Raw genomic sequence first — 24739 nt, 5'->3', positions numbered from 1 at the left:
CTTGTATCATCATATAGATGAAAAAAATTGATTTCCAATGAAAAAAAATAAGAATCATGATTTCTGATGATTGTGGGTAAAAGATTCATTGAACACAATCAAAATTGATTGTGATCGGTTTCATGACAATTAACCTTGGACCCATCAAATAGATAGACAAATGATTTGTTGTTTTTATCATCATTTTAGGAGTAAAAAACTGAATTGATTCAAGTGATTAAATTGTTGTAAGATTGTAAATTGTTAGCATAGTTTAAATTGTATTGGGTTTATTGTAATTCAACAATTAAAACTTTCTTACCCATGGGAATCCCCCTTGTAAAGATTCATAGTATTTTTTGTTGTTGGTGTTTTGTTATCATTGGATTAACATGGAGTAACTATTTTTGAAATTCATGAGTTAATTTTACCTTCTAAACAATCAACTAATTGTAAAACTGTTTCAACTACAACAACAACAAAATTCTGATATTAACCTTGAGTTACGCTATTATTGTGATTAAAATACTACTAAAATTAATATAACAATTAAAACTTTCACTCAAACTCATTTACTAGATTAACATAACAATCAATGGTTGATGGATACTATTAATAATAATTACTTGGATTGATAATGAGGATGAGATGAAGTAGATGATGATGTTGATTATGAGTATGATTATACTGATGATTATAAGGATAATATGGTAAACAATTAAATTGAGCAACAACAAATTGCGTGATTACAATCAAGAGTAACCCTTTGATTGTTTAGTATATTATAATAATAATCTAGTTTCTTAACTTTCTCGGCTCAATCAACATCAGCAACAAGTGAAAGTTAATTGTGAGCAACAGCAGAAAAGCAATGGTAACATCAATCAACAACAATTTAGCCTTTGGGTTAAAATGATTATTTTAATACAATACAAAATTTGAAAACATTGACCCTGAAGATGAGGATGAGGATGAGGATGAGGACGATGAAAAGATCAAGAGAGAGAGAGAGAGAGAGAGAGAGAGAGAAAGAGAGAAAGTTTGAAGAGATGAAGATAATTCTGTATGAATTTCCATCATGTCTCCTCCTGAAACTATCAACTTAAAATTAACTTTTCTTTAAATGAACTTTCAACCAGAAACCGATTGGCACTACAATTGAGATGGTAGTTGATTTTTCAACGATTAATCTGGTTGATATAACACAAAGTGATTAACAATTAACCATCATCAGCGTTAAAATTTACCCTGTATGAGTGTATGTGTATGTGTATTTGTGTGTATACAATATACAATATAAGGTTGACGTTTGGTGAATAAAAAGTTTCACCAAAAAAAAAGTTTCGCTTCGGTTAATAATCTTCATTAAGAAACTCAGGTAAACAATAAACAACAACAACAAGAAATAAGATCAACAATAATAAGAATCAGAATTGGTTGAAAAAGTACAAGAAAAAAAAACAAAGAATTACAATTAAAAAATGAATACAATTGATTGTATTGAGACAATGAATCCAATGGTCACAATCAATTTAACTAATTGTTATAATCAATCATATGTATTGTTCACCTATGATATTTATAGCATTTAGTTATGGGTTAGTGGTGATTGAGAGTTAATCAGATATTCAGATGAAATTGTAAACACAATTAGATTTACTCTCATTGCAAAGTTAATTGTTTGATCAACTTGACTATCTGATTAATGAATCTGAAAAAAAATCCCTAATAACATTACATGGTAAAAGTGTTAGATTTTATCTGATCATTTACCTTTTTCATCAACAATTAATTAAACATAACAATTAAACAAAAAGTAATCATTGAGTTGACCTTTTTTTTTCAAGCCTTAAATTTTGTCAACTCACTCAACGTAATCAATTGATAATTAAATTGCGTTACAAGAGCAATTTAGCCTGATCTAATTGTAGGTTATTGTTGGTTGGAAAATTGTTTAATTGTTTAGGAAAAACGAATACGATTTAATTGTTTCAACGTTTTCAAAACAATCAAGAAGAAGATGAAGAAAACAAAATTAATACAGAAACTAAATCAAGGTGATAATATAAATCAAAGTAATATGATAATCACATAACAATTAAACAGAATAGAAATTAATTAATCTAATCATCTTTACGTTCATCATCAATTGTTAACATGCTTGCTGACAATTGTATCAATGAGTTAATTAAATCAAACATATAAATTATTTGTACTGATGATAATTAAAAATAAAAACTGTCACATTAATTAAGGTGATGACAATTAACCAAAATCAGTTGATTAATATCACATTAGCATGACAATTAACAAGAGTCTAATATAAATCAAGATGAGTTGATTGTTAACACACAATTGGATTAAGAAAAGTTGTTATTAGTTACCTTGATTGTCACAATTAATCCGAACAATTAACTTTGTTAATGATACACAATTGGTTTTTCAATTCTGTTGATTAATATTGTCCATTGGTGTTAACACATTTTATCCGATTTTTTTTAACTTAACAGTTAATTGTTGACACTCACTTAACATCTGATGATACAATTAGTTAATTGTTGTTAAATCAACACAATGTTCACTATTAAATTGGTGAAAATTAAAGGCACATTGATTGAAATTAAAGTTTACTGAATGAAAGGCAACTCGTAACTGAGAAATAATATTTTTTTACTTCTTCTTCCCTTTCGATTTTTCCCCTTATCTTCCTTGTCTTCTCTTTCTTCTGGTTAAACTGGTTTACTCTTTCATTTTTCTCTTTCGCACTTTACTGATTCTCTCTTTCTTTACCTCTCTTTCGATACCTCTTTCATTTTTCTCTGTCTAATACTTTTCGCACAATTAGTTAATTGTAATAGTACAATTAAATGTTTCCAATCCGATTTTAAAACTTTTTCGACAACAACGATTGACTTGAAAAACTTTTCTCCAAATTTAATTGTTGTTACAATTAAAAGACTAGTCGAAGGTTAATTAACTATACTAGCAATTTGGGGGATGATTAACATCATTAATTATAACAATTTATCAATTGTTTTGTTTTATTTTCATCCAATTCTAATTAACTCAATTCTCAAGGTTTTAATTGTCGCGATTGTTGGTAAACTTTTTTTCAATGTTTTTTTCGTATTTTAAATTGTTCAGATTTTTATTTGATTGTTGATTGTCTTTGTTTCTTTCCCTCTTTCTAGTCAAACAATTAAATTTAATTGTGTTTCCGTTTTCTAATTTAACAATTGTATTCACCTTGTTTCCGGAAATCCTTGGACAATTAAACTTAACCATCATCTTGAGGTTAAATTGTGATTTAAACTTTTCCTACAGGTAATCACAATTAAAGGCCAAACCTTTAATTGTGATTGTGTCTCCTACTCACTCTGTGTAGATTTTTAATTGCAATTAAAAAGTAATAACCATTGGGTGGGCGATTTAAATGATTCATAATCAATTTACTTATGTTAACAATTAACTTTACGATAGTTTAATCAACTTTTGTGCTTTTAATCAACACAATTGAAAATCAAATTAAAAACAAAACAAAAACAAAAACAAAAAAAAACAAGGAAATGATTTGTTAATTGTATTTGTGTGTTTGTCTCTGTGATGATTAATGATTGATTCAAACAATTAGTTAATCAAAGAAATAGCTTGTTTTCTGATGATCATCAACAATGATAATATTTAATTGTTGATTGTAATCAACTGATTATGATGTTGTAATTAGAAACTTGTATATATGAAGATGATACAGAAAATGATGATTGATTAATCCAGGAAAAAATTGATCATTCCCAGTGATTTAATTGCTTGCCAATTGGATAACAATTAAATTTACATAACCAACAATCAACTGGATTAACATTTTGTGATCAATTATTTTGTTTTAATCTTCATCCATAATCATTATCATTACAGTTATATTGTGATTAAAATGATAATTTAAATAGCAATTTAAACAACAATCAAGGAAATAGTAACTAACCTAACCTATTAATATATTAAACATACTCAATCATCTTGATCACAATTAGTTGATTCTCAGAGAGACTCATCATCTTAATCATTATAATAATAATCAACCACCAAACCCAATTTATATAAAACCGAGGTCAATTGTTAATTTTAATTGTTACAATTACAAAGTTGTTTCAATCAGAAAACTTCAGTGATTAAAAAGAAGCAAAATTTTCTTGGTAAACTGGATTAGTTAATTGTTTCAATGAGAATAGTTTAATCAACTCAATTGTAGACAAACTAAATCAGACTCAATATCATTGACTTATCTCGTACTGATTGATTTACAATTAAATCAAATCAAATTGATTGATCTACATGACAATTAAGTGTTATTTATTACTTTACAAACTTAATCATGTTGTGTTTCAATTAATTAACTTTCATCGTGATAATTAAAAAAGAGTCAAGGTCAACAATTAGATTATCGATACAATGATTTACAATTATGATCAGAAAATTTGATTGTTTGATTTTTCTTACACATGGAACTGAATTAAAGTTAATTGTTATGAGCAAAATCTAATCGTAATGGAATTGATTTAACCCTTTTCAATTTGTTTATTTTTCCATACAAGTAAATGATTGATTATCCAAATTTTAATCGGATTTTAAGTGATGATTAATGATGATGATGATCACAATTAAGCTGATCAACAATTCCTATGGTAATTAACATAACATTGGAATTAAAAAAACTGGTTAATTTACAAACCAGAAAATCAGTTTGCAACCCTGATCATGGTTTACAACAATCAAAGTGAATTAAATTGATTACCAATTGAAATTGTGGTAATCACGATTCCCAATGTAATCAAATTATAATTATAATCAACTTTGTGTTGAACAATTTGTTAAACAATTTAACAATGATCGTAATTGTTGGGTTACAATCCCATAGTAACTAGGAACTAATTACAGCCTCATTGATTGTTAATTCACCAACAATTTAACCATGATCAATATGGTTGATTGTTAATAAAGGTTATCAACCCAACAGTTAATAAACTTGAATTAAATCAAGTAAATTTTTCAAGTTAATCAAAAAATCAAAAACTCTCAACGGCAACAATCAAGTCCAATGGACTTTTTTTCATCTTGTCTCATTGTAAAACAGAATCAAAACTGTTAACATTCAATTTGATTAATTTAATTGTTCCAACTGATTATTTGGATAAAATCTCATCTCAAGTATAACAATTAGCTTAATCATATGGAATTAATTTAGAAGCAAGAAAGGAAAACAAATATCGAGTTTGATGTTTACTTGGAAAAAAAGAAGAAGAAAAAAGTTCTAACCAAAAGTTCTGATATTGATTAGAATTGATAGACAGAACTTATCATGCAAACTCAGTTGATTCCATTGTAAATTCAGTTCTTTCATGATTATCTCCACCTCTCCCTGAACATGTATCATGCCATAGTCCAGGAAAATCAAAGATTGGGTGTGTCTCCATCATGGAAACTTAATCATCATCAATTTCGAGCCGAATATGTATCCATTAAGAAAGAAAAGTTATTCATGATGTTTTCATAAAAAAAGAGAAAAAAAAATCTCATACTCATCATGAACTTTCCTGAATATGGAACCAGAACTTTCACCTGAGTTTCTGAATACAAGATTTCTCCCCATCAACCAATTAGCTAACCTTAAGAATAAGTTAATTAGTGGTTAGTTAAAACACTAAACTTAAATTGTTTACAATCTAAAAATCAGCCTTGAGTATTTAGGAAAAAAAAACTAATATTAAATTGGATTCATTTTCCCTTCCAAGGTAACATTGGATTCTCAGGTAAACTTACATTTCCTATGTAATAACAATACTATTATTATGATAATCAGTTGATTGTGTATTCCTACAACCTATTTTTATCATTGATAATCATTTAATTGTTACCATAGAAACTTGATTGACATTAACTAAATCATAACAATAAACATACACCAAGTCGATAAATTCAATACGATCATTTAAACCAAACCTTTAAATTCATTGATCATCAAAATAATGTAATCATTTAATTGTTGGTTAATTGGTTAATTGGCTAATTTAAATCAATTGAAAAACCCCTCTCGATATCAAATATTATCATAATTAATGTTGGTTAATCAATCACACACACAACTGATTCCAATACAAGTAATTATCATGGTTAATTATTGGATTGGATTAATATTAATTTGATTTGAAAATGTTAATTGTTACATTTTAAATGTTAACCAATGATTATTATCAATATTTAATCACAATCAATTGATTGATGAGTAAGGTGTGTATATATTTGTAATTGGATAACAGGTAAAGGTTAATTATTTGGTTAATTGTAGTATTGGTTGACCTTTAAACAATTAGTATCAATTTAATTGTTTATCTTGAAGGTTTAATCATAATGATAATCATTTGAATTAAATCAATTTTTGATTTTCTCATTGAAATTGTTATCAAATTCATTGATCAATTGATTTTTTTCTTGTGATCATCGTTTAATAATTGATTATAACTTGTTAACCTTGGGTTAAATTGTTCACTGATTAATTGTTGCAATTGTAAATAAACAAAACTTAATTATGTGTATTAACTGTTAGCTAAATTGTTGATCATAAAAATCTCGCCAGAAAATGGTTAACTTTCACTTGGATACTCATGATTATCATGATAATCAAAAAAAAAAGCTCATAGACTGAATTGGAACCTTGAAAACTTGATCAGATTAAATTGCTTCAAGATATTACATCAAATGATGATAAGGATGACGAAGATGATGATGATGATGATGAAAAAATGATGAAAGAAACTAGTTTTTTTCAGTTGATAATAATTTTTTCATCTTCCTCATCAATTTTTTGTTGGTTACGCTTTTAATGTTATTATTATTACATTGAAATTGAAGTTTTCAACATGATCATCATGGTCTCATGTAGATAGACAATATCTCAGGTAAATCATATGCCCATTAATCAAATTGTTTATAGCGTGATTACAATTTAGTTCTGAACAATTATAATTAACAATACAATTGATTTGAAATGAAACAGAGAAAAGGAAAAGTTTTTTTTTCTCTTCTCATAATCGACAAAAAAAAATAATATCACATATCCATCATACGTTTCCAGGGCAAAGGGTAAATCATCCGAGACCCAAGGAGCTGGGTGAGGTTGAGGTGAGCAAAGGTAGATGATTATGAAGAGGAAGAAGATGATTAAATGATAATGATGATGATGATGATGATGATAGAGAAGATCATTAACCTTTTGTATATTTTGCTCTTCTTTCAGCTTTTGTCCTTTAGCTATTTCTGTCTCTCTGATCCATTGTATTGTTACCTGTAGTCTAGCGTAATACAAATCCTTACGCTAGGTAGTTAATTGTTACCTTTTTGTATCAACCAGGTAATTTAAATCATTCATCATTTACTATTGATCTTCATCTTCTGTTGCCTTTCTCATCTTTGTTATCATAATTTGGGTAACTAACATTTGCTAATATTTACACCTCATTGAATAGGGATAAACATTATGGTTTTCATGACAATTAATCATCATTTTTTTTTCTCGTTTCTCAATGAAACTTTTACATCTTATTTCATTGATAAATTCATTGATGTTAATTGTGAGCTGATTGTTTTGTCCTGTGTGTTGAAATAATATTTGGATTTGACTCTTGATTGTGAGATCTAATGTTCATTGAGAATTGTTGATCATTTGTGAATGTGAGAGAGACAATAGTTGATTGTTAATGAAGGTATACAATTTGATGGGTTAATGATTTGATGAGATGTTAATTATGCAACTGTTAACATGGTTTTAATTGCTGGTAACTTGATTATAATTTGAATACACAAGGTGATTAGTTTACAACAATCAGACAACCAAAGGGTTAACCTTACCTTAGACTAAAAAAAAAGATGATTTTTTTTCTTATCAATGGGAATCCCCTTTGTAAAGATTCATAGTATTTTTTGTTGTTGGTGTTTTGTTATCATTGGATTAACATGGAGTAACTATTTTTGAAATTCATGAGTTAATTTTACCTTTTAAACAATCAACTAATTGTAAAACTGTTTCAACAACAACAACAACAAAATTCTGATATTAACCTTGAGTTACGCTATTATTGTGATTAAAATACTACTACAATTAATATAACAATTAAAACTTTCACTCAAACTCATTTACTAGATTAACATAACAATCAATGGTTGATGGATACTAATAATTACTTGGATTGATAATGAGGATGAGATGAAGTAGATGATGATGTTGATTATGCATATGATTATACTGATGATTATAAGGATAATATGGTAAACAATTAAATTGAGCAACAACAAATTGCGTGATTACAATCAAGAGTAACCCTTTGATTGTTTAGTATATTATAATAATAATCTAGTTTCTTAACTTTCTCGGCTCAATCAACATCAGCAACAAGTGAAAGTTAATTGTGAGCAACAGCAGAAAAGCAATGGTAACATCAATCAACAACAATTTAGCCTTTGGGTTAAAATGATTATTTTAATACAATACAAAATTTGAAAACATTGACCCTGAAGATGAGGATGAGGATGAGGATGAGGACGATGAAAAGATCAAGAGAGAGAGAGAGAGAGAGAGAGAGAGAGAGAGAGAGAGAGAGAGTTTGAAGAGATGAAGATAATTCTGTATGAATTTCCATCATGTCTCCTCCTGAAACTATCAACTTAAAATTAACTTTTCTTTAAATGAACTTTCAACCAGAAACCGATTGGCACTACAATTGAGATGGTAGTTGATTTTTCAACGATTAATCTGGTTGATATAACACAAAGTGATTAACAATTAACCATCATCAGCGTTAAAATTTACCCTGTATGAGTGTATGTGTATGTGTATTTGTGTGTATACAATATACAATATAAGGTTGACGTTTGGTGAATAAAAAGTTTCACCAAAAAAAAAGTTTCGCTTCGGTTAATAATCTTCATTAAGAAACTCAGGTAAACAATAAACAACAACAGAAATAAGATCAACATGTAAACTTATCATACACGAATATATGATATCCTTAATCATTTACAATTAAAAGTTCTAAGGTTATTCATACCATAATTAAGACACTCAGAACGGAAGTTGACATCGACCTCTAAAAGTAAGAGGTTAATGAAATTACCTGATACTTAATTATAATTAGTTTATGATCTTATCAACATTCAGCTACTATATTTTATTGTCAATGTTGATTAACTGGTTTGATATGAAACAATTCAAGGTAACAATTAATTTTGTTCACAATCTCGTCCTCATTTCACTTTTAACAATCAACATCAAAAATATCGATCTGATAATTTGAGATTTACTTTGATTGTACTTACGCCAATTGTTTGTCCAAATTGTTTATCAATTGTTGATTGTTGATTAATCCGATTTGGTTAGTAAATCACCTTGAATATTACACTAAACACTAATCACTAATCAATTGCTATTCCTAAACAAAGTTCACCATAATCACAATTTATAAATACTCCAAATTGAGGTTGTCTGTCCGATGTTCACAATGTTAGTGATTAGAACTTAGAAATATCGAATTTTCATCTCGAACTTTTTCCCCTCTTTTGTTCCCCTTTATCTTCTCTTTCGATTCAGCTAGTCCATTCTGTCTATTGATCTGTCTCTCTCACTTTCTCACTCTGTCTCTCTTCCTCTTCCCCTATCTCACCAATTCCACAATTAAGGTAACAATTAATTGATTGTTCGAGAAAAGTATCGATTAGAACTGTTGTCCAATCAAACGACTAATCCTTTACTCTTGATTAACCATAGAAATGATTAATTGCTCTTTTAATTGATAATCACAATCAGATGATTAAATGTTTAGAACAATTAATTTAATTGTTCTCATTTAAAGTTTTCTTGTCAATCTAAATTGTTTCCGTCTTTACTTATTGATTGTGTTAATCTTTTAATGATTGAATTTGTTTTTTTTTTCAATTTCAATACAAATTTAATTTTACTTTTTTTCTTGTCATTATTAATAGTTAATAATCAATTGATTGCCAACAATTAACAGCTATTTAAAAAATTGTATAATCTATTATCACGTTTTCATATTTAATTGTGGATTAGCTTTTCGTTGATTAGTTAATTATAGTTGGCTACTTATATATATTGATTAACTAAATCACTTCCACTTTTTTTGATTGTCCAACTAATTTGATAACCTTTTGTTTGTTGGTTAATAATTAAGGTGTAAATTGTTATTGATTGTGTTAAATTTGGTTCATTAATTTGATTATGATCACAATTGATTCACCACTAAATTGATTTGCACTTGCTGATCTTAATTATATGTCTATTGAAATGCTAATTGTAATCAACTTTTTATCATTCGTAAAATTTTCACCACAATTAACTTTCAATTTACTAATGATAATTATAAATCTTCAATTTGTGTCCACTAATTTAAATTAAATGAGAAATTGATTAATTATATTGGGAAACTGTTTTCATCTCATTCATCACAATTTAAACTTTAATTGTTGGCTTTCAGTTAAATTGTTATTATTATTGTGAATGCGTTAACTACAATTAGTTAACAGTAAATTGTCAACACACATTCAGATACAATCAGTTTCCATGTTAATAATTAATTCATCTCCACCTTTTTATTTTCATATTATGATTAAATATCTTTGGGTGTAACTTTGTTTTCAACCAGTTAACTGTTGTTAAGATGACAACAATCAACTAATCATTTTGATGAAACAAAAATCAATAATCATCTTGGTTAACCATTGAGAGGCTTTTAATTGTTACAAACCATTTAATCCGCAAGAATTAGTAAAATTAACAGTATAAGGATCAAGCATACGATCTTGTTAATTGTAAACCTTCAACTGATTTTAAGAGAAATCGTTAATCATAATTGATCATCCTAATCAATTGCCGAAAATGTTGATTAGTTTATTATTATTTGCTATCAAACTGTCACCATAGCTACTTAATTGTTGCCATAGGAATCAAGCCAAGCAAATAAGTAACAAAACATTTTCTCAGACATTATAATGTTGTCAATAGATTTAAATTGTTATATTAAAATAGCTTTGCTCCAATGCTAATGATTAATTAATTAATTTGGTAAATTTAATTCACCGCTACATGTCGAGTCATCTGGTGGCTCAGAAGTGAACTAACTTGATGTTGGATAGAACAAAAAATTTCAACTTAAATTTGAATTTATCAATTGAAACTCGTTGCAATTGTTATAATATAATGCTAGTAAATTGCAGAGACAGTTTAGATTTAATTAATTATATTGTTCAGCACCAACAAAAAACAATCTCGTAGAGTTGAGGGTCAAACAATTTTGAAATTTTGATTTCTCAAAATTCTGATCACTGAATTAAACAGTTAAGCTTCTCATAGGCTCTATTGAGCATTTAAAATCTTAGCGGAGATTTTCAAGGTCATCCAGACCATTTATCGAATATCATATCTAGAGGTTATTTGAAAGTTTTTTTTTCGAAGAGAGGAACAGAACTGTTTCTATGTATGTTAGAAACCAAAGGTTACAATTAGTCGAGTCTTTTAATTGCTTAATCATTTTCGACCAACTTTTGCTAAAGAATCACTTTCGAGATCGGATTTTGGCCTCGTCGAAAAGAACTATTCAAAAAAATTCTGACCTGAAAATGCGAAGAATAATGAAATTATTTCGAAACGCACTAGTTGACCAAACACCGAAATGACCTTGATCTTTCAATGACAATTAATTATCGATAAAACTCTATAAGTCTCTAGAAGTCACAATTAACGAGAAATATGAAAAAAAACATCGAATTGAATTCAAATCTAATCAATTTAATTATCACAAAGTTTTAAAAAGCTAATTAAAAATTGATCAATTTGATTAATCTTATCAATGAAATTTGATCAAATGTCAAGGTAACTTAAGTTTATCATTTATAGTAATTAAAATTTTCGATCATCAATTGAATTCAGTTAATTGTAAAAAAAAATGTTCATTTTTATTCAGTTAATGTTTTTTTTTCTTGTAACAATTAATCCTGAATACAGAAGCAAATTAACTTTGGTCAGATAAGATTAGTACTTAATTCAATAATCATTTGATTGTAATACTTAAATTGATTCCCTTTAAAGATATTAATCATTTTGTATCATTGATAATAAGAAAATTTGATTTTCAATTAAATTGAAACCTAGAAATCAATCAATGATCAAGGTGATTTCACATTTAAATTGATCCTTTCGTTGATTATATTATAACGATTGTCTCCCGTTTATAATTGTTGACCTTGTTGTTGTTGTTGTGGTTGAGGATTAGAGTGGACAATTTGAGTATTGTAAACTGATGGTGGACTGTAGTTGGGCATTGGTACGAAGTACATTTGCTTTTCAATGCCGCTTGGATCTCGAACCAACTTGCTCAATGATGATCCTTGGGTGGGCTGTTCGGATGGCCTCATGAAGACGAAAGTTGTCTCGAAACCAGGAGCTCGAATGGTGGTCGATGGTAGTGAGTTAAAGGACGATGGTAAAGGTGCTGATTGTTGTTGTTGTTGTTGTTGTGGTTGTGGTTGGAATTGTTGTTGATTGTTGAAGAAATTGTTGGAGAAACCAAGGGAACCAAATGATTGTGGTGCTGTGGGTTGGGTTGAGGGTGGGGTTGGAAGATTAAGAGGAGCTGATTGGGGAGATTGGAAATTGAATGGGAAGTTATTGTTACCTTGGGGATTAAAGAAAGGCGATTGGAAAGGTTGATTAGCTAATTGTTGTGATGATGGAGCTTGATGGTTGTGAACATGGGTTGAGAATTGGTGAGTTAATTGTGGTTGAGGTTGGAATTGTTGTTGTTGTTGTTGTGATTGTTGATTTTGATGTTGATGGTGGTGGTGTTGTTGATGAGCTAAAGCTGCTGGTGAGCCTGCAGGGTGTTGGGGTAGAGGTGGAAGAGCGGGTAAAGTGATTGATGTTTGGAAATTTGGTCCACTGATTGTTGTTGGTGATCCAGCTGATTGTTGAGCTGGATTAAAGGCTTGATTATGGGAATTGGAGGTGACAAAAGGTGAAACTGATTCAGATGATGATGCAAATGAAACTGATGGATTAAGAGATCGAGCAAAAGATGATCGTCCATTTAATTGTTGCCATTGGGGTAATTGTTGACTTGATTGTTGTCCAAGTGATTGAGATGCAGAGGAAGATACAGCTGATGATGATACTCCGTTAAATGAATCACGATTTCGAGACATAAATGAATCAAATGCTGGCGATTGACAGTTGACTGAAACAACCATAAGAACTGTAACAATCTAATATACATAAAAAATAGAGAAAGAAAAACTCAACAATTAAGATGACACATCAATATCGAGAGAGAAAGAGAGAAATGAAAATAATGTGATCAATAAATTGTCACAATTATTCAACAATCAACTGAGAAAACAAAAAGAAACCAATAACTTACAATGAATTTCATCTTGATTTTTTAGACCAAATTTAAGTTTCGATTGATATTACTGTTAATCAACAATTAATCTGTTACTTTCAAGTGAACAATTTAAAATGATCAGATTGTTGGCTAAGGCGTTTCTCTTATTTATATCAACTGGCCTCAGGCTACTTTTGGTAACTACCTTTTTTTGCTCTCTTCGAATTTCAATTTTGACGTCATCCTTGTGGTCACTTCGATATATTGAGAGAGAGAGAGAGAGAGAACGAAGATTTATCTTCTCTTTCCTCCCTTTCTTTTAATGGTCACTTTCTCTTTCTCTCACCCAGAAATTTTGACTGACACATGGAGATCAACATCTAATCATTATCATTAACAATTAACAACAGTTAATTGCGATTTCAACAAACCTTAACAACTCCGGAAGTAAATGTATCATAATAATACATAAGACTGATCCTTGATCACCTATGAGATTAATTGTAATTAATTGTGATACTTAATTAATGGTTGTTGATTGTTGTTACCATCAAAATCAATGTTATTAATAACATTGATAACATTGACAAGTTTAATGATCAACAATTTAATTTTAATCATAACAATTTGTTTGTTCATTTTTGCAACAAGGTTAATTCATTTACCTTTAATTGTGACAAACTTTTGCAATTTACAAATTCAACAATCAGGTTGATGACATTTAATTAAGTTACAATAAGTAGTTAATGTTAATAATAATTGTATTAGTTGTATATATTTAAGTTTAAATTGGCCAACAATTAACTGACCTTTGTAATTGTCATGATTACAATTAACCTCTAACCTGCCATTGATAATTAAATTTGATTGTTAAAATGGTTTAATGAAATTAATTTAATATTTAGATTAACCTTGTTAATTAAATTATATTTGATTCTCATCAGAAAATAACAACTAATTGTTTAATTGTTTGACTATCGTTTTCAAGGTAATTACAATTAAACTTGTTTTAAACTTTAATCATCTATGTAATTAAAGTTTCTCATTCAGTTAATTGTTACTATTATTTACTATGTAATATTAGTAAAATGTTGGGTAAACAATTAGAAACTGTTAATTGTTGTTAACTGGTTTTAATCTAATCATTCTGGTTAACCTTGATTAACTTAATTTAACTTGATTCTTAATCTTTGTAATTAATATACACCAACAATTAAGCAATTGTTGTTGCTTTAATTTTCTGTAATATTATCACAAAGTTAATTGTTATTATTAATAGTTGATAATCTTAATCATTATTTTTAGCAATCGGTTTACAATTAATCTTATTATCAAATCATTTGCAACTTTTAACAGCAAGAAAATTAAATTAATTGTTGTGGTTAAATGTTTTCTAGTTTACTAATCCAATTCAATGACAGTTAAGTTAAACCATCATCATGGACAAATTGTTGATTGTTAATTGTAATTACGATTGTTAAATTGTTTGAAAATTTTGTTTTTTCCTTTCCAATAGGTGAAAATTGATTCTTAATTGTTAACAATTTGAATATGTATCATGTTAATTGTCAGACATTATAATTAGATGAATGATATTTCCTGGTGCACCTAAATTATTTAAATCAATTGTTAACAATCAAATTTCAATATCAATTTACAATCATCATCATAATTTAAATATCAGGCAATTTAATAAACATGATCAGCTAATTGTTCAACAGATCATCAATCAGTAAGATCTTTAATTGCTTAAAGTTAGAGACTGTTAATTAAGATGATTTGATGTTGGAGAGTTCAATCAAATAATAATCGTTAACAATTAATCAAAAAACTTTTTTCTCCAATTAAAAAGGTCAGAAAAATCATCGACTCGAAAAAGTTGATTATGATTAAATAGAATCAAATTAATCACAATCAACGGTAAACTTTGTCCTTTTTCATTAATCCTAATCAGACATTTAACAAATTAACTAATCCTAATCAATCAAAAATTTTAATTCTGATTAGTTAACCTTTAATTAGAGTTGTTCAATTGATTATATTTGATTATCAAATCAGCTGAAATTTACAATCAAATCATTTTAAAATGTTCAATCGTAATCATTGAAGGTTATTATCAACAATTAGTTAATTTCTGACAATTAATTAAGTGTTGATTTTCCTTAATCATCAAACTTGATGGTGATGATGATGATTTTGTCTCTAATTAACCAATTTGAATTGGAAATTATTTGTAACATTTATTATAACAATCAGTTGATTACTCGGAAATAACAATTTAACTAATCAATTTGTGTTTTTGCTCAATTTTTAATTGAAAGGTTTTAATCAAATGAGCAACAATTTAATGATTGGGAAGAGGTTAATCAAATTGCAAAACTAAATTAACTTTTTCCTTATTTGTTAATGACAAGTTTCAGTTAATCAAACTTGTTACCATTAAACTGGACAAGTTGATAATCATGATTAACAATTTAAATGGGTGCGGTAAATTGTTGATTAAATTGTTGTTGTTGATTGGACAATGTTGTCTGATTGTTTAAAATCATGATCATCATAATCAATTGATTGTTTCCTGAAGGTGAAAACAGCAATTTAATTTGATTTTGTTTCTTCATTTACAATTTAAAATGTTTACAATCAATTTGAAGATGAAAACAAATTAAAGGATAAAATAAATTAATTAACTAATTAACAGTTAACAATATAAGATTACCAGATTAACCTTTAGGGTTTAGGTAATCAAGTTAATTGTCCAACACACACACACACAATTAACAATTCATATTAATTTTCATTTGTCCTTCTTAATTGCTTTAATTAATATTGCTACAAAATGATTATTACAATTAACCTTTGCCAATGATAATCATTGACAGATTTTAGCACAATTAAAATAAATCATCAATCTCAATGATTAAAGTAATTAAACTGTGGTGATTAAATTTTCATGCCTTATATTAATATTGAAAGTAATTGATTTGTAAAAGAATCAAAATTTAATTGTAACCAGTTGATTGTAATTAGATTGTTACATTGAACATGTTGATACAAATTGATTATCATTGAAAACGAAACACTTACCAAGTTAATTATCAAGTATTTCCAGTTAATTTACTTGAATTACGACAAAATGGACAATGTCCATTCTGTAAAATTTGCATCTCTAATTCATCTGTATGGAAAAACTAATCACAATTGAGATGATTAGATTAATTGATCGGATTGATTAACTTTAAGAGTTTAATATTTACCCTGAAGCAATGTTGACATAAAGATATTTGAATGTCGGGCATTAGATTACGATAGAAACGTATTTTAACGGTTGAGGCCACTTGACGACCAGAATATCGGACGGATTAATAGTGGACAATAATCGGGCATCAACTGTGATCGGCTTATAATCGAGGTCAGTTTCTTGAAAAGTGGCCATTCTTTCAGTAAACGGATCTTCAACCCATGAACTTTTCTCAACACCCGATTCAATACCATAAGAATTTGATTCATTTAACTGATCATTATCATCGAATCTGAGAGCTTGATAATTAGAATCATATTCCTCCTTCCACCCACTTCCGTTTCCTCCTCTACCATCATTAGTATTTTTCACCTTAGGTTCTAATAGACTTTTAAATGTAACCGATTCGTGATTAATTATCTTGAGAGCTTCATTTTCATCTAAATCATCTTCCAATTTAAACTCAACCAAAGGTAGAATATCTGATGAAATCAATACAAAGAAAAGAAATGAAATTTACAATTGAACAATTGACAACAATTAACTGACAATTAAACTCACCAAAATTAGCGAATGAAAAAATATAAGGTTGTTGACAATTAATACATTGATTTCCTTTACTATTATAAAGAGGATTAGTTGTTGAGCAACGATAACACAATGGTAACAAATCCTAATAGAATTAAATTGTTAATCAATATCATTAGTAATTTCCAGTGTTAACAATTAGCTAATTACCTCAGAATCACTGAATGGTTTAGCTCTAATTGTAACATCGGCCATTTCAATTGCCTCTTCAAATCTACTTGGTATCTTAAGATTATGAAGTTTCTCATAAATAAGTCGAGCCAATTTGAAGGCACCAAGATTGCGACCTTGTTTAGCGAAAGCGTAAAGTATTGACCTAAATGAAATGAAAATAGTTAATTGTCAACCATTAATCAACAATCAATCTAATTATACACTAACACTTTTGATATTCCAGGTAAATCAAGGTCCAATGTTTCATGGTAAAGGTATCTTGCCATTGAGAAAAGTGCATCAGGAAAAAATGAGGTAAATGGCTCTTCCTAAATTAATTAAGCAACAGAGGTAAATTAATCAATCAATTATTGTAAACAATTAGAGGGGAAAAGTTAATTAATACTTACAATGTATCTGTGAATATTATGGTAAGCGAAATAAATATCAGCTTGATTCTGGAATTGATTGAACTTTTGTAACAATTTAATCTGTCGGCTTGATTGTGGTGTTGAAGATTCAGCTAATTCAAGACATTGAGTTGACAATATCCAACAATAATAAGAAGCATCATTAAACCTACACTCGTTAATTGCATTTTCCATCAGCTGATTAAGATAATTTAAAGCATCGCCAATTGCTCCTGCTTTATGAAAGGCTTAATAGTGAATAATTGAATAGTTGTTAGTGATTTAATCCAAGAGATTAACTAATCTAAGATGATTATTTATTTTCTTTTACCTTGTTGAGCCTCAATGAATTTATCATTTTCTGCTAACCATTTAGCATAAGGTAGATAAACAGTTTCCCTCATATCGGGATATTGATTAACTAATTTAAATGCTTCGTCCCATTGATTTGATTCAACGTATACTTTTGCTAGATTAACATGATCGCCCATTTTGTCATAAACTTCAGCGGCGGTGAAAAATTGTTTATGTTTAATCAGGTAAGAGGCACAAAGGGATAAATTGTTGTGGTCACCTTTGTCCAGGGTACGAATTACATTCATTAGCCTGAGAGAGAGAGAGGAAGTGATTAAAGTTAATTCAGTTAGATTATCTTGATTTGATTGGCTTACATATCGACCCAACCATGTTGACCCATTATCTCAATTGCTTTGGTCACATCACCGGCTGATAAGTACATTTCAGCCGCTGCTCTTGGTTCATTTATATTGTGAACCCAATCAGCTCTTTTAACGGCTAATTGTTTCTTGTAAACGGTATCACTTGATTCAACTAAATCTTGGGCTTGATCAAACATCCTCAGGTCAGTGTACATGTTAACCGCTTTATCGTCGTGTCCAGCCTGTTTATATAATCGAGCTGCTTCGGTAAATTGACCACGATAGGCCAGTACATCGCCGAGAAATGAAATCTCAGTTGATTTGTTGGATGTTAATCCGGAGACAAGATAATTATGGATAAGCTCAAGGTAAAGATAATTTCGAGTTCGAGTAAATCCTTTCTTGGCGATTGTTAATTCAATTGAATCAAGAGCTGTATGAGCTAATTGTTCCCAATCATAATCAGTCACCTTTAAACAGGCAGTTTGATAGGCTTTTCTAATATTAATATGAAAGAGAAACAATTAGTTTAAACAATCAACAACAATTAACAACCAATTCCATTTATACCTAAACATTTTCCTCTCAATGTATTGATACATTGGCACTGATTGTGACACTTCAATTGATGAGATTGCATCGTAATTTAGACAGAAAACTTTAGCTCCACAAAAACCAACAACAATTCCCTAAATTAGATTAACTAAATTAACTAATCTATTAATTGATTGTCAATAAATTACCTGTAATTGTTGACGATGAACTGGAAAATCTGAAGCTTTGATTGAAAGGTTACCCAAACCGGAATAACAAATCATATCTTCAAATTGGCTGTTCCAAGCAACACTATTGGCATTTTTTTCCTGTAATCAAAGAGGAACAATTAACTTAATTGTTGATTCACAATTACGGTGATGATTTTACCTGATAGATTAGATCCTTGGTCGATAAATCGTAAACATAAAGGTTACTTTTATCATCGACTATTGATAATTTTTTACGAAACATACTCAGGTCAAGACATCGAACTGGATTCGTGATCTTGACAATGTTCACTGGAAACGGATTATTAATGAAAATCTGAACAATTTGACCTGATTTAAGGCCGATTAATATTGATTCTCGACCGATTGAACCTCCAACTGCTCGTAGATACCTTATTGAACTGTCCAATACCCATTCGCGTTCAAGGTGACCCTGAAAGGAATAACATTGCAATTTCCTTTCCGAGCAAATTACCAAACAATTAGATGTAACAATTAACGAATTACAATCAAACTTTTGATTAATTTTCTCCTTTACTTTATAATGCATATCATTTGATGATAAATTTTCTGAGGTCAATTCATAGATCACGATTCGCTCGGACAATTGAATCTAATAAGAGAGAAAACAAATTCACCCTAAACGTTTAATTGTTCAATTCAACAATTTAATTGTTCGTAAATCAGATTAAAATACTTACTGCTAATCGATTCTTGAAAATTGCCAATCGTTTAACTAAATCTCGACATTTAATCCTAACTAATATTGGAATAGAAAAGTTATTAATACAATTAGGAAACTAATCAGCTAATTAATTTACCTTTTTCTTCAGTAATTAAATGCTGAATATAACATCGGACATATTTTCCCGATAAGCATAACGATCTTTATATAAACTATGAATTGTTGAGAAAATTAATTCGCAAACAATTAAGTTACCATTTTGAGTGGTCATTGCCTACAATCAACAATCAACATTTAGTAATTATAATGATTTAATTTTCCATTGAGAAAATTACTTACAACTTTACTACCATCGGATGAGGGTTTCGCTGACCATATCCACCCGGTATCTTTGTGGACTGAGCCGATTGTAATTCCCTCCCGTGAGTGTAAAGTGGCCTCTCGATTAGTCCCACTAATTAGTAAATAATCACCGCCTTGGAAACATTGTAATGACAAAGGTTCGTATCCAATAGGACGATCCTTACCGATCTTTTATCAATCAAAATGAGCAACAACAATTAACGGTGATGATTGTTTTTCTCACTAATTGTATCGAACAATTAACTTACCTGTTTACCTGAGATGTCAAAAAATGTCAATGATTTAGACCAATCAACAGTAACCAATGTGATTGAATCGTCTTCCCGATTGGAGATAAATGTAATTCCCCAAATTGAACCAATCGACGAACCCATTTTATCAATTCTTTGCTTTTCTTCACCAATCTAATAGTTATGATTAAAATTTACGGTGATTTGATTTTCTATTTTAATTGTAATCTAATATTTACCCTTGATCGAAGTGATATAAATCCAGCATTTGTACCAAGTGCTAAATGATGACCATCGGGTGACCAAGCGCAACAATTAATCGGTGATGAGATTTTATGTTTAATTACAGACTTTTGATCGGGTGACCAGATACCAAAATCGAGATTAGCACAACTGACCAATTGACCAGTAATTGGATTAAATTGTAAACAACGGACACTTTCATTGTGCCTTTAGAGAGAGACATATATAAGAGAGATGAATTAAATTTAATTCTAATCATTTGATTATCTTAAATTACTCACGAATATTTGAGAATCCCTTCATATTTGGATGTCCAGATAATCACTTGTTTATCAGCTGACCCAGAGGCAAATCGTCGGCCATCCATAGAATAAGATAAGCCTAAAACCTAAGTAAATTAAATGGCAATTAAGTTTAATTGTTTATGATTAACTATTCCAATTGCAAACTCAACTGTTTCTCGGTGATTCTTTAATGATGTTACCAAAACTCCGTCCTTCGAGTTGTAAATATAAATATTAGTCCCTCCGGTAGCAGCGACATGATTATTATCAGGACTAAAGGCCACATCATACATGCTGAAAATCAAACGGTCACAATTAAATCAATGCGAACAATTAACTAATAATAACAATAAACTAACTGATGGACAAATAAACTCACCACAATGGACTTCCCTCTCGATCATTAAATTGCTCCTTCCAGAGTAGATTAGATCTCATTTCTCTGATTCTTCCTCTTCTTAATTGTTCACCATCAACACTTTAATCATCCAATCAACTAATCCAAACAATTTAACCTCAAATAAATCACAGAAATTAAATAAACTGATCAAATAATAATCTCCATCAATCCAATGATACAATTTCTGTGTTCATTTTAACGGTAACAATGGTAACCGATTGATTTTCATTGATAAACAAAAAGGTGAACCTTTTTTCAAGAACAATTAGTTAATTGTTGATATAATGCTTTATTTTAAATTGTGAGTAATTTAATGGCAATTAAAAGGAAAAATGTTTACATGTTAGTTAAACAATTTCTGGCAGTTTAATTTAATTTGTTTTCACATCAAGTCAATGCAAAGGTTATTACAATCGATGGGTTGATTTTGGTGACAATCAAAAGGAGTTAATTGTTGTATCATTAATTTGAACAATCAATCTGAATCTTTTTTCAATCTTCTAACAAAATCAGTCTCTTCGGCCAATAAAGCAGCATCTTGTTGAGCCGATACCTGCCACATTAGGATCATCCGATCATCAACAATATCCTCATCTTCTGGATTAGTATAATAAGCATCATCTCCGTTATTCAAGCTCGGTACCAATGGATAATCGGATGATTTAAATTGAACTAAATGAGAAAATAAAATGATCACAATTGAATTAGAAGAAAAAATGAAAATCAATCAATCACTTACCTCGATTAAGTCCATTGCCGCAAAGGTTACAAACGATTGAGTGTTTACTTTCTTGGAGTATTTTCCATTCCTGGCGAATACGTTTTCGTTCAACTTCAACTCTAATTGTCTCTTTAATTAATTGTTCTGCTCTCTTTTCCATCTTAATCTCTTTACAATTAACTTGATCACTAATTTTCTTGGCGATTTCCATTGCTCTTAATCCTTCCTCTTTCTCCTTCAATGAAATCGCTCCAATGGTCTCTAATTGTTGCGCATTGGAAGCAATTAACTCAGCTAATTGTTTCAATTTTTCCTTCTCACCATCGAAAAGTATTTTCTTATTTTCCAATTTTTGCTGCTCCGACTGTAGATTCAGGTACATCTCTTGAACCTTCGACTTCTCCTTCGATAAAATTTTCCTCTCCTCATTAACCTCACCGGTCAATCGGTAAAGATTATCCTTCTCTCTGGTCATCTCGTTTTTCCACTCCATTTGATTGATAATCAAAGACGATTCTCTTTTCTCTAGGTCAAGCGATTTATCTGTAAGCCGAACATTTTCCCTGGACAGTTCATCAGATTCTCGAGACAATTTTTCCCGTGCCCGTGACACCTCATCGTCCACTCGATGTCTCTCCTCGTCCAATTTGTGTTTCTCCTCATCAAACGATCGACGTTCATCATTTAATCGTTGCTGTTCCGTAACAATTAACTTTCGCTGTTCTTCAATCAACTTGATCAATTTCTCTTTAGCTTCTTCACTTGACTCTTTCTCCCGTTCAACTGATCGTCTCAATATCGACCAGTTCTCTTCGATTACGGTTAATTGTCGATCTTTAACATCCAAACAATCAATTCGACCCTTAATCAGTTCATCTTCTTTCGTTACAAGTGATTGATAAAGTGATTCCATTCTATCAGCATTGGTTATCCATTTGTTAACCAAAGATTCAAGGGAATTACTTTGCTCGTGTAGAACATGAACCGTTTCGATCTCTTGACCTTTGATTCGTCTTAATCGTTCCAGATCAATCTCATGTTGTTCCGTTAATCGTTTGATTAACGATCGATGCATCTCCTTTAATCTGTCCACTTCCTCTTTACATTCACGTTCAATTGTTTCCACTTTCTCATTATATCGAGTTCGTTGTTCCTCTCGATCTCGTTCACTCATTTCCAATTGATCTTTTAATTCAGTTATCCGACGATCTCTTTCCTCCTTTAACCTTGATCACAATTAACAAAATAGAATTTCAATTAATGGTAATAATCAACAATCTATTAGTAAATGATTAACTTACATTTCCTCTTGTCTTTTATAAACATCAATGGTCATCGTTAATTGTTGCCTGATTGAGGAATCAATAAATTGTGTTGTTAGATGTTAATTGTTGTGTACTTAATTATTGGCAACTTACTCATTCAATGTTTTCAATACGTTGATTTCTGCCTTGTGATTATCTTTTAATTGTTCAATTGTAGTAACAAGATGATCCTTTTCCATGTTTAATATATCAACCTGATTGGGAACAATTAAAACTTTTGATTAATTTTTATGCGAAATTGATTTTCATTTTAAATTGTTGATTTACCTTTGCTTGTAAAATTAAAATATCCTTTTGACTTGTAACATAAGCAATTTGTAATTGCGATGAATCAGTTTTAATTGTTCCAGAAGTGTTGGTAATCATGATAGCAGAATCTTTTAATTTGGTTAATTCAGTTGATTCATTTTCAATTGTTTTCACTTCACTTTCACCTATTGGTGCCTCAGGTAATTTCTTGACCTCTTGACCTTGTTTTTTAATATCTAACCAACTATTAGTGTTACTATCGACTGATTTAGTTAATTGTTGAGATAGTTCTGTGTTAATTGTCCGATCTTTTGATCTTCTCTCCGCTAAACCAGCATCTATCCACGATGATCCTAAATTTTCATCAACAATTGGAGCAGAGGAAGAATTTAATTGTTGCTGATTAACTTGTGGCTGTTTAATTGCTGTCGATGATGTTGATTGTGATTGTGTTGTGATACGAGATTTAAAATCATCACCATCATCTTCCAATAATCCTAACCAATCTCGTGGTGATCGACCTCGAGTTGAACTTGCCGATGAGTTTATCGATGATCTTCCCGATCTCAGGTCACTTGAAGTCGTCAAATTTTGTCGGGAATTTCCTTCACCAGGTATTGAGGTTTGATCGTCATTGTCACTAAATCGAACTGATTTACCTCGTTTGATAGACGGCGATGGTTCCTCTGAGAACAATGTGTCGAAAAATGACTTCCTTTCGGCCATTTTGATCCAAATTGAACAGTTAATCGAACACCATTAAGAATTAGTTTTTAAATTCCACTTGAATTTGGATTCAGTTAGAGTTGAATTTCCACCGATCACTTGACCAAAACCACGAACCGATATTTAAGTTTGTTGTTTATTTTCTTGCTGTTTAATTGTTCACGATTTGATGGATTCATTGATAATTATGATCAGTAATTTGTAAACAAAATTAAATCTACAATTAACTGATTTGAATTTACTTTGTTTTCTGTTTTGTTTTACTTTTTTAGTGTAACCA

At 29.6% G+C, this 24739-nt stretch overlaps 4 protein-coding genes across 5 annotated transcripts in view; all 4 read right to left on the bottom strand.

Moving 5' to 3' along the window:
• Positions 1 to 9511, bottom strand: part of LOC128394513 (probable serine/threonine-protein kinase DDB_G0282963) — a 46948-nt gene extending 37437 nt beyond the window's left edge. Inside the window, exon 1 of one of the 2 annotated variants that reach the window (XM_053354847.1) lies at positions 9346 to 9511. The gene's annotated coding sequence lies outside the window, so the exon portion shown is untranslated. Of the gene's footprint in view, positions 1 to 2363; positions 2638 to 9345 lie in introns of those variants that run through there. The other variant, XM_053354846.1, reaches the window with a different exon arrangement.
• Positions 9512 to 11966: 2455 nt separating this feature from the next.
• Positions 11967 to 13606, bottom strand: LOC128394493 (ras-interacting protein RIP3-like). The gene is made up of 2 exons (XM_053354826.1): positions 13458 to 13606; positions 11967 to 13302 (listed from the first exon to the last, which is right to left on the bottom strand). Exons 1-2 carry the CDS (start codon positions 13467 to 13469, stop codon positions 12271 to 12273), a joined length of 1044 nt encoding a protein of 347 aa, XP_053210801.1. The 5' UTR covers positions 13470 to 13606; the 3' UTR covers positions 11967 to 12270.
• Positions 13607 to 16234: 2628 nt separating this feature from the next.
• Positions 16235 to 21625, bottom strand: LOC128394490 (intraflagellar transport protein 122 homolog). Its single transcript, XM_053354820.1, is given in 21 exon segments — positions 16235 to 16609; positions 16676 to 16755; positions 16758 to 17141; positions 17221 to 17332; positions 17398 to 17563; positions 17629 to 17729; positions 17811 to 18058; positions 18142 to 18416; positions 18482 to 18967; positions 19040 to 19158; positions 19213 to 19332; positions 19394 to 19846; positions 19935 to 19993; positions 20055 to 20084; positions 20087 to 20192; positions 20258 to 20449; positions 20530 to 20685; positions 20751 to 20961; positions 21036 to 21142; positions 21209 to 21332; positions 21418 to 21625. Coding segments are annotated over 21 exon segments (3681 nt in total). The 5' UTR covers positions 21477 to 21625; the 3' UTR covers positions 16235 to 16516.
• A 148-nt stretch (positions 21626 to 21773) lies between these two features.
• LOC128394491 (fas-binding factor 1 homolog) lies at positions 21774 to 24677 on the bottom strand. Its single transcript, XM_053354821.1, has 5 exons — positions 23752 to 24677; positions 23578 to 23678; positions 23461 to 23508; positions 22178 to 23385; positions 21774 to 22110 (listed from the first exon to the last, which is right to left on the bottom strand). The coding sequence occupies exons 1-5, from the start codon at positions 24457 to 24459 to the stop codon at positions 21914 to 21916; spliced, it is 2262 nt and encodes a 753-aa protein (XP_053210796.1). The 5' UTR covers positions 24460 to 24677; the 3' UTR covers positions 21774 to 21913.
• Between the last annotated feature and the right edge of the window lie 62 nt (positions 24678 to 24739).

This window comes from Panonychus citri, unplaced genomic scaffold (assembly GCF_014898815.1).
Source record: "Panonychus citri isolate SS breed McGregor unplaced genomic scaffold, ASM1489881v1 Contig00139, whole genome shotgun sequence".
Classification (NCBI taxonomy): Eukaryota; Metazoa; Arthropoda; class Arachnida; order Trombidiformes; family Tetranychidae; genus Panonychus; species Panonychus citri.
Note: the sequence above shows the minus strand (reverse complement) of the source record. Positions and strands in the feature narration are given on the sequence as shown.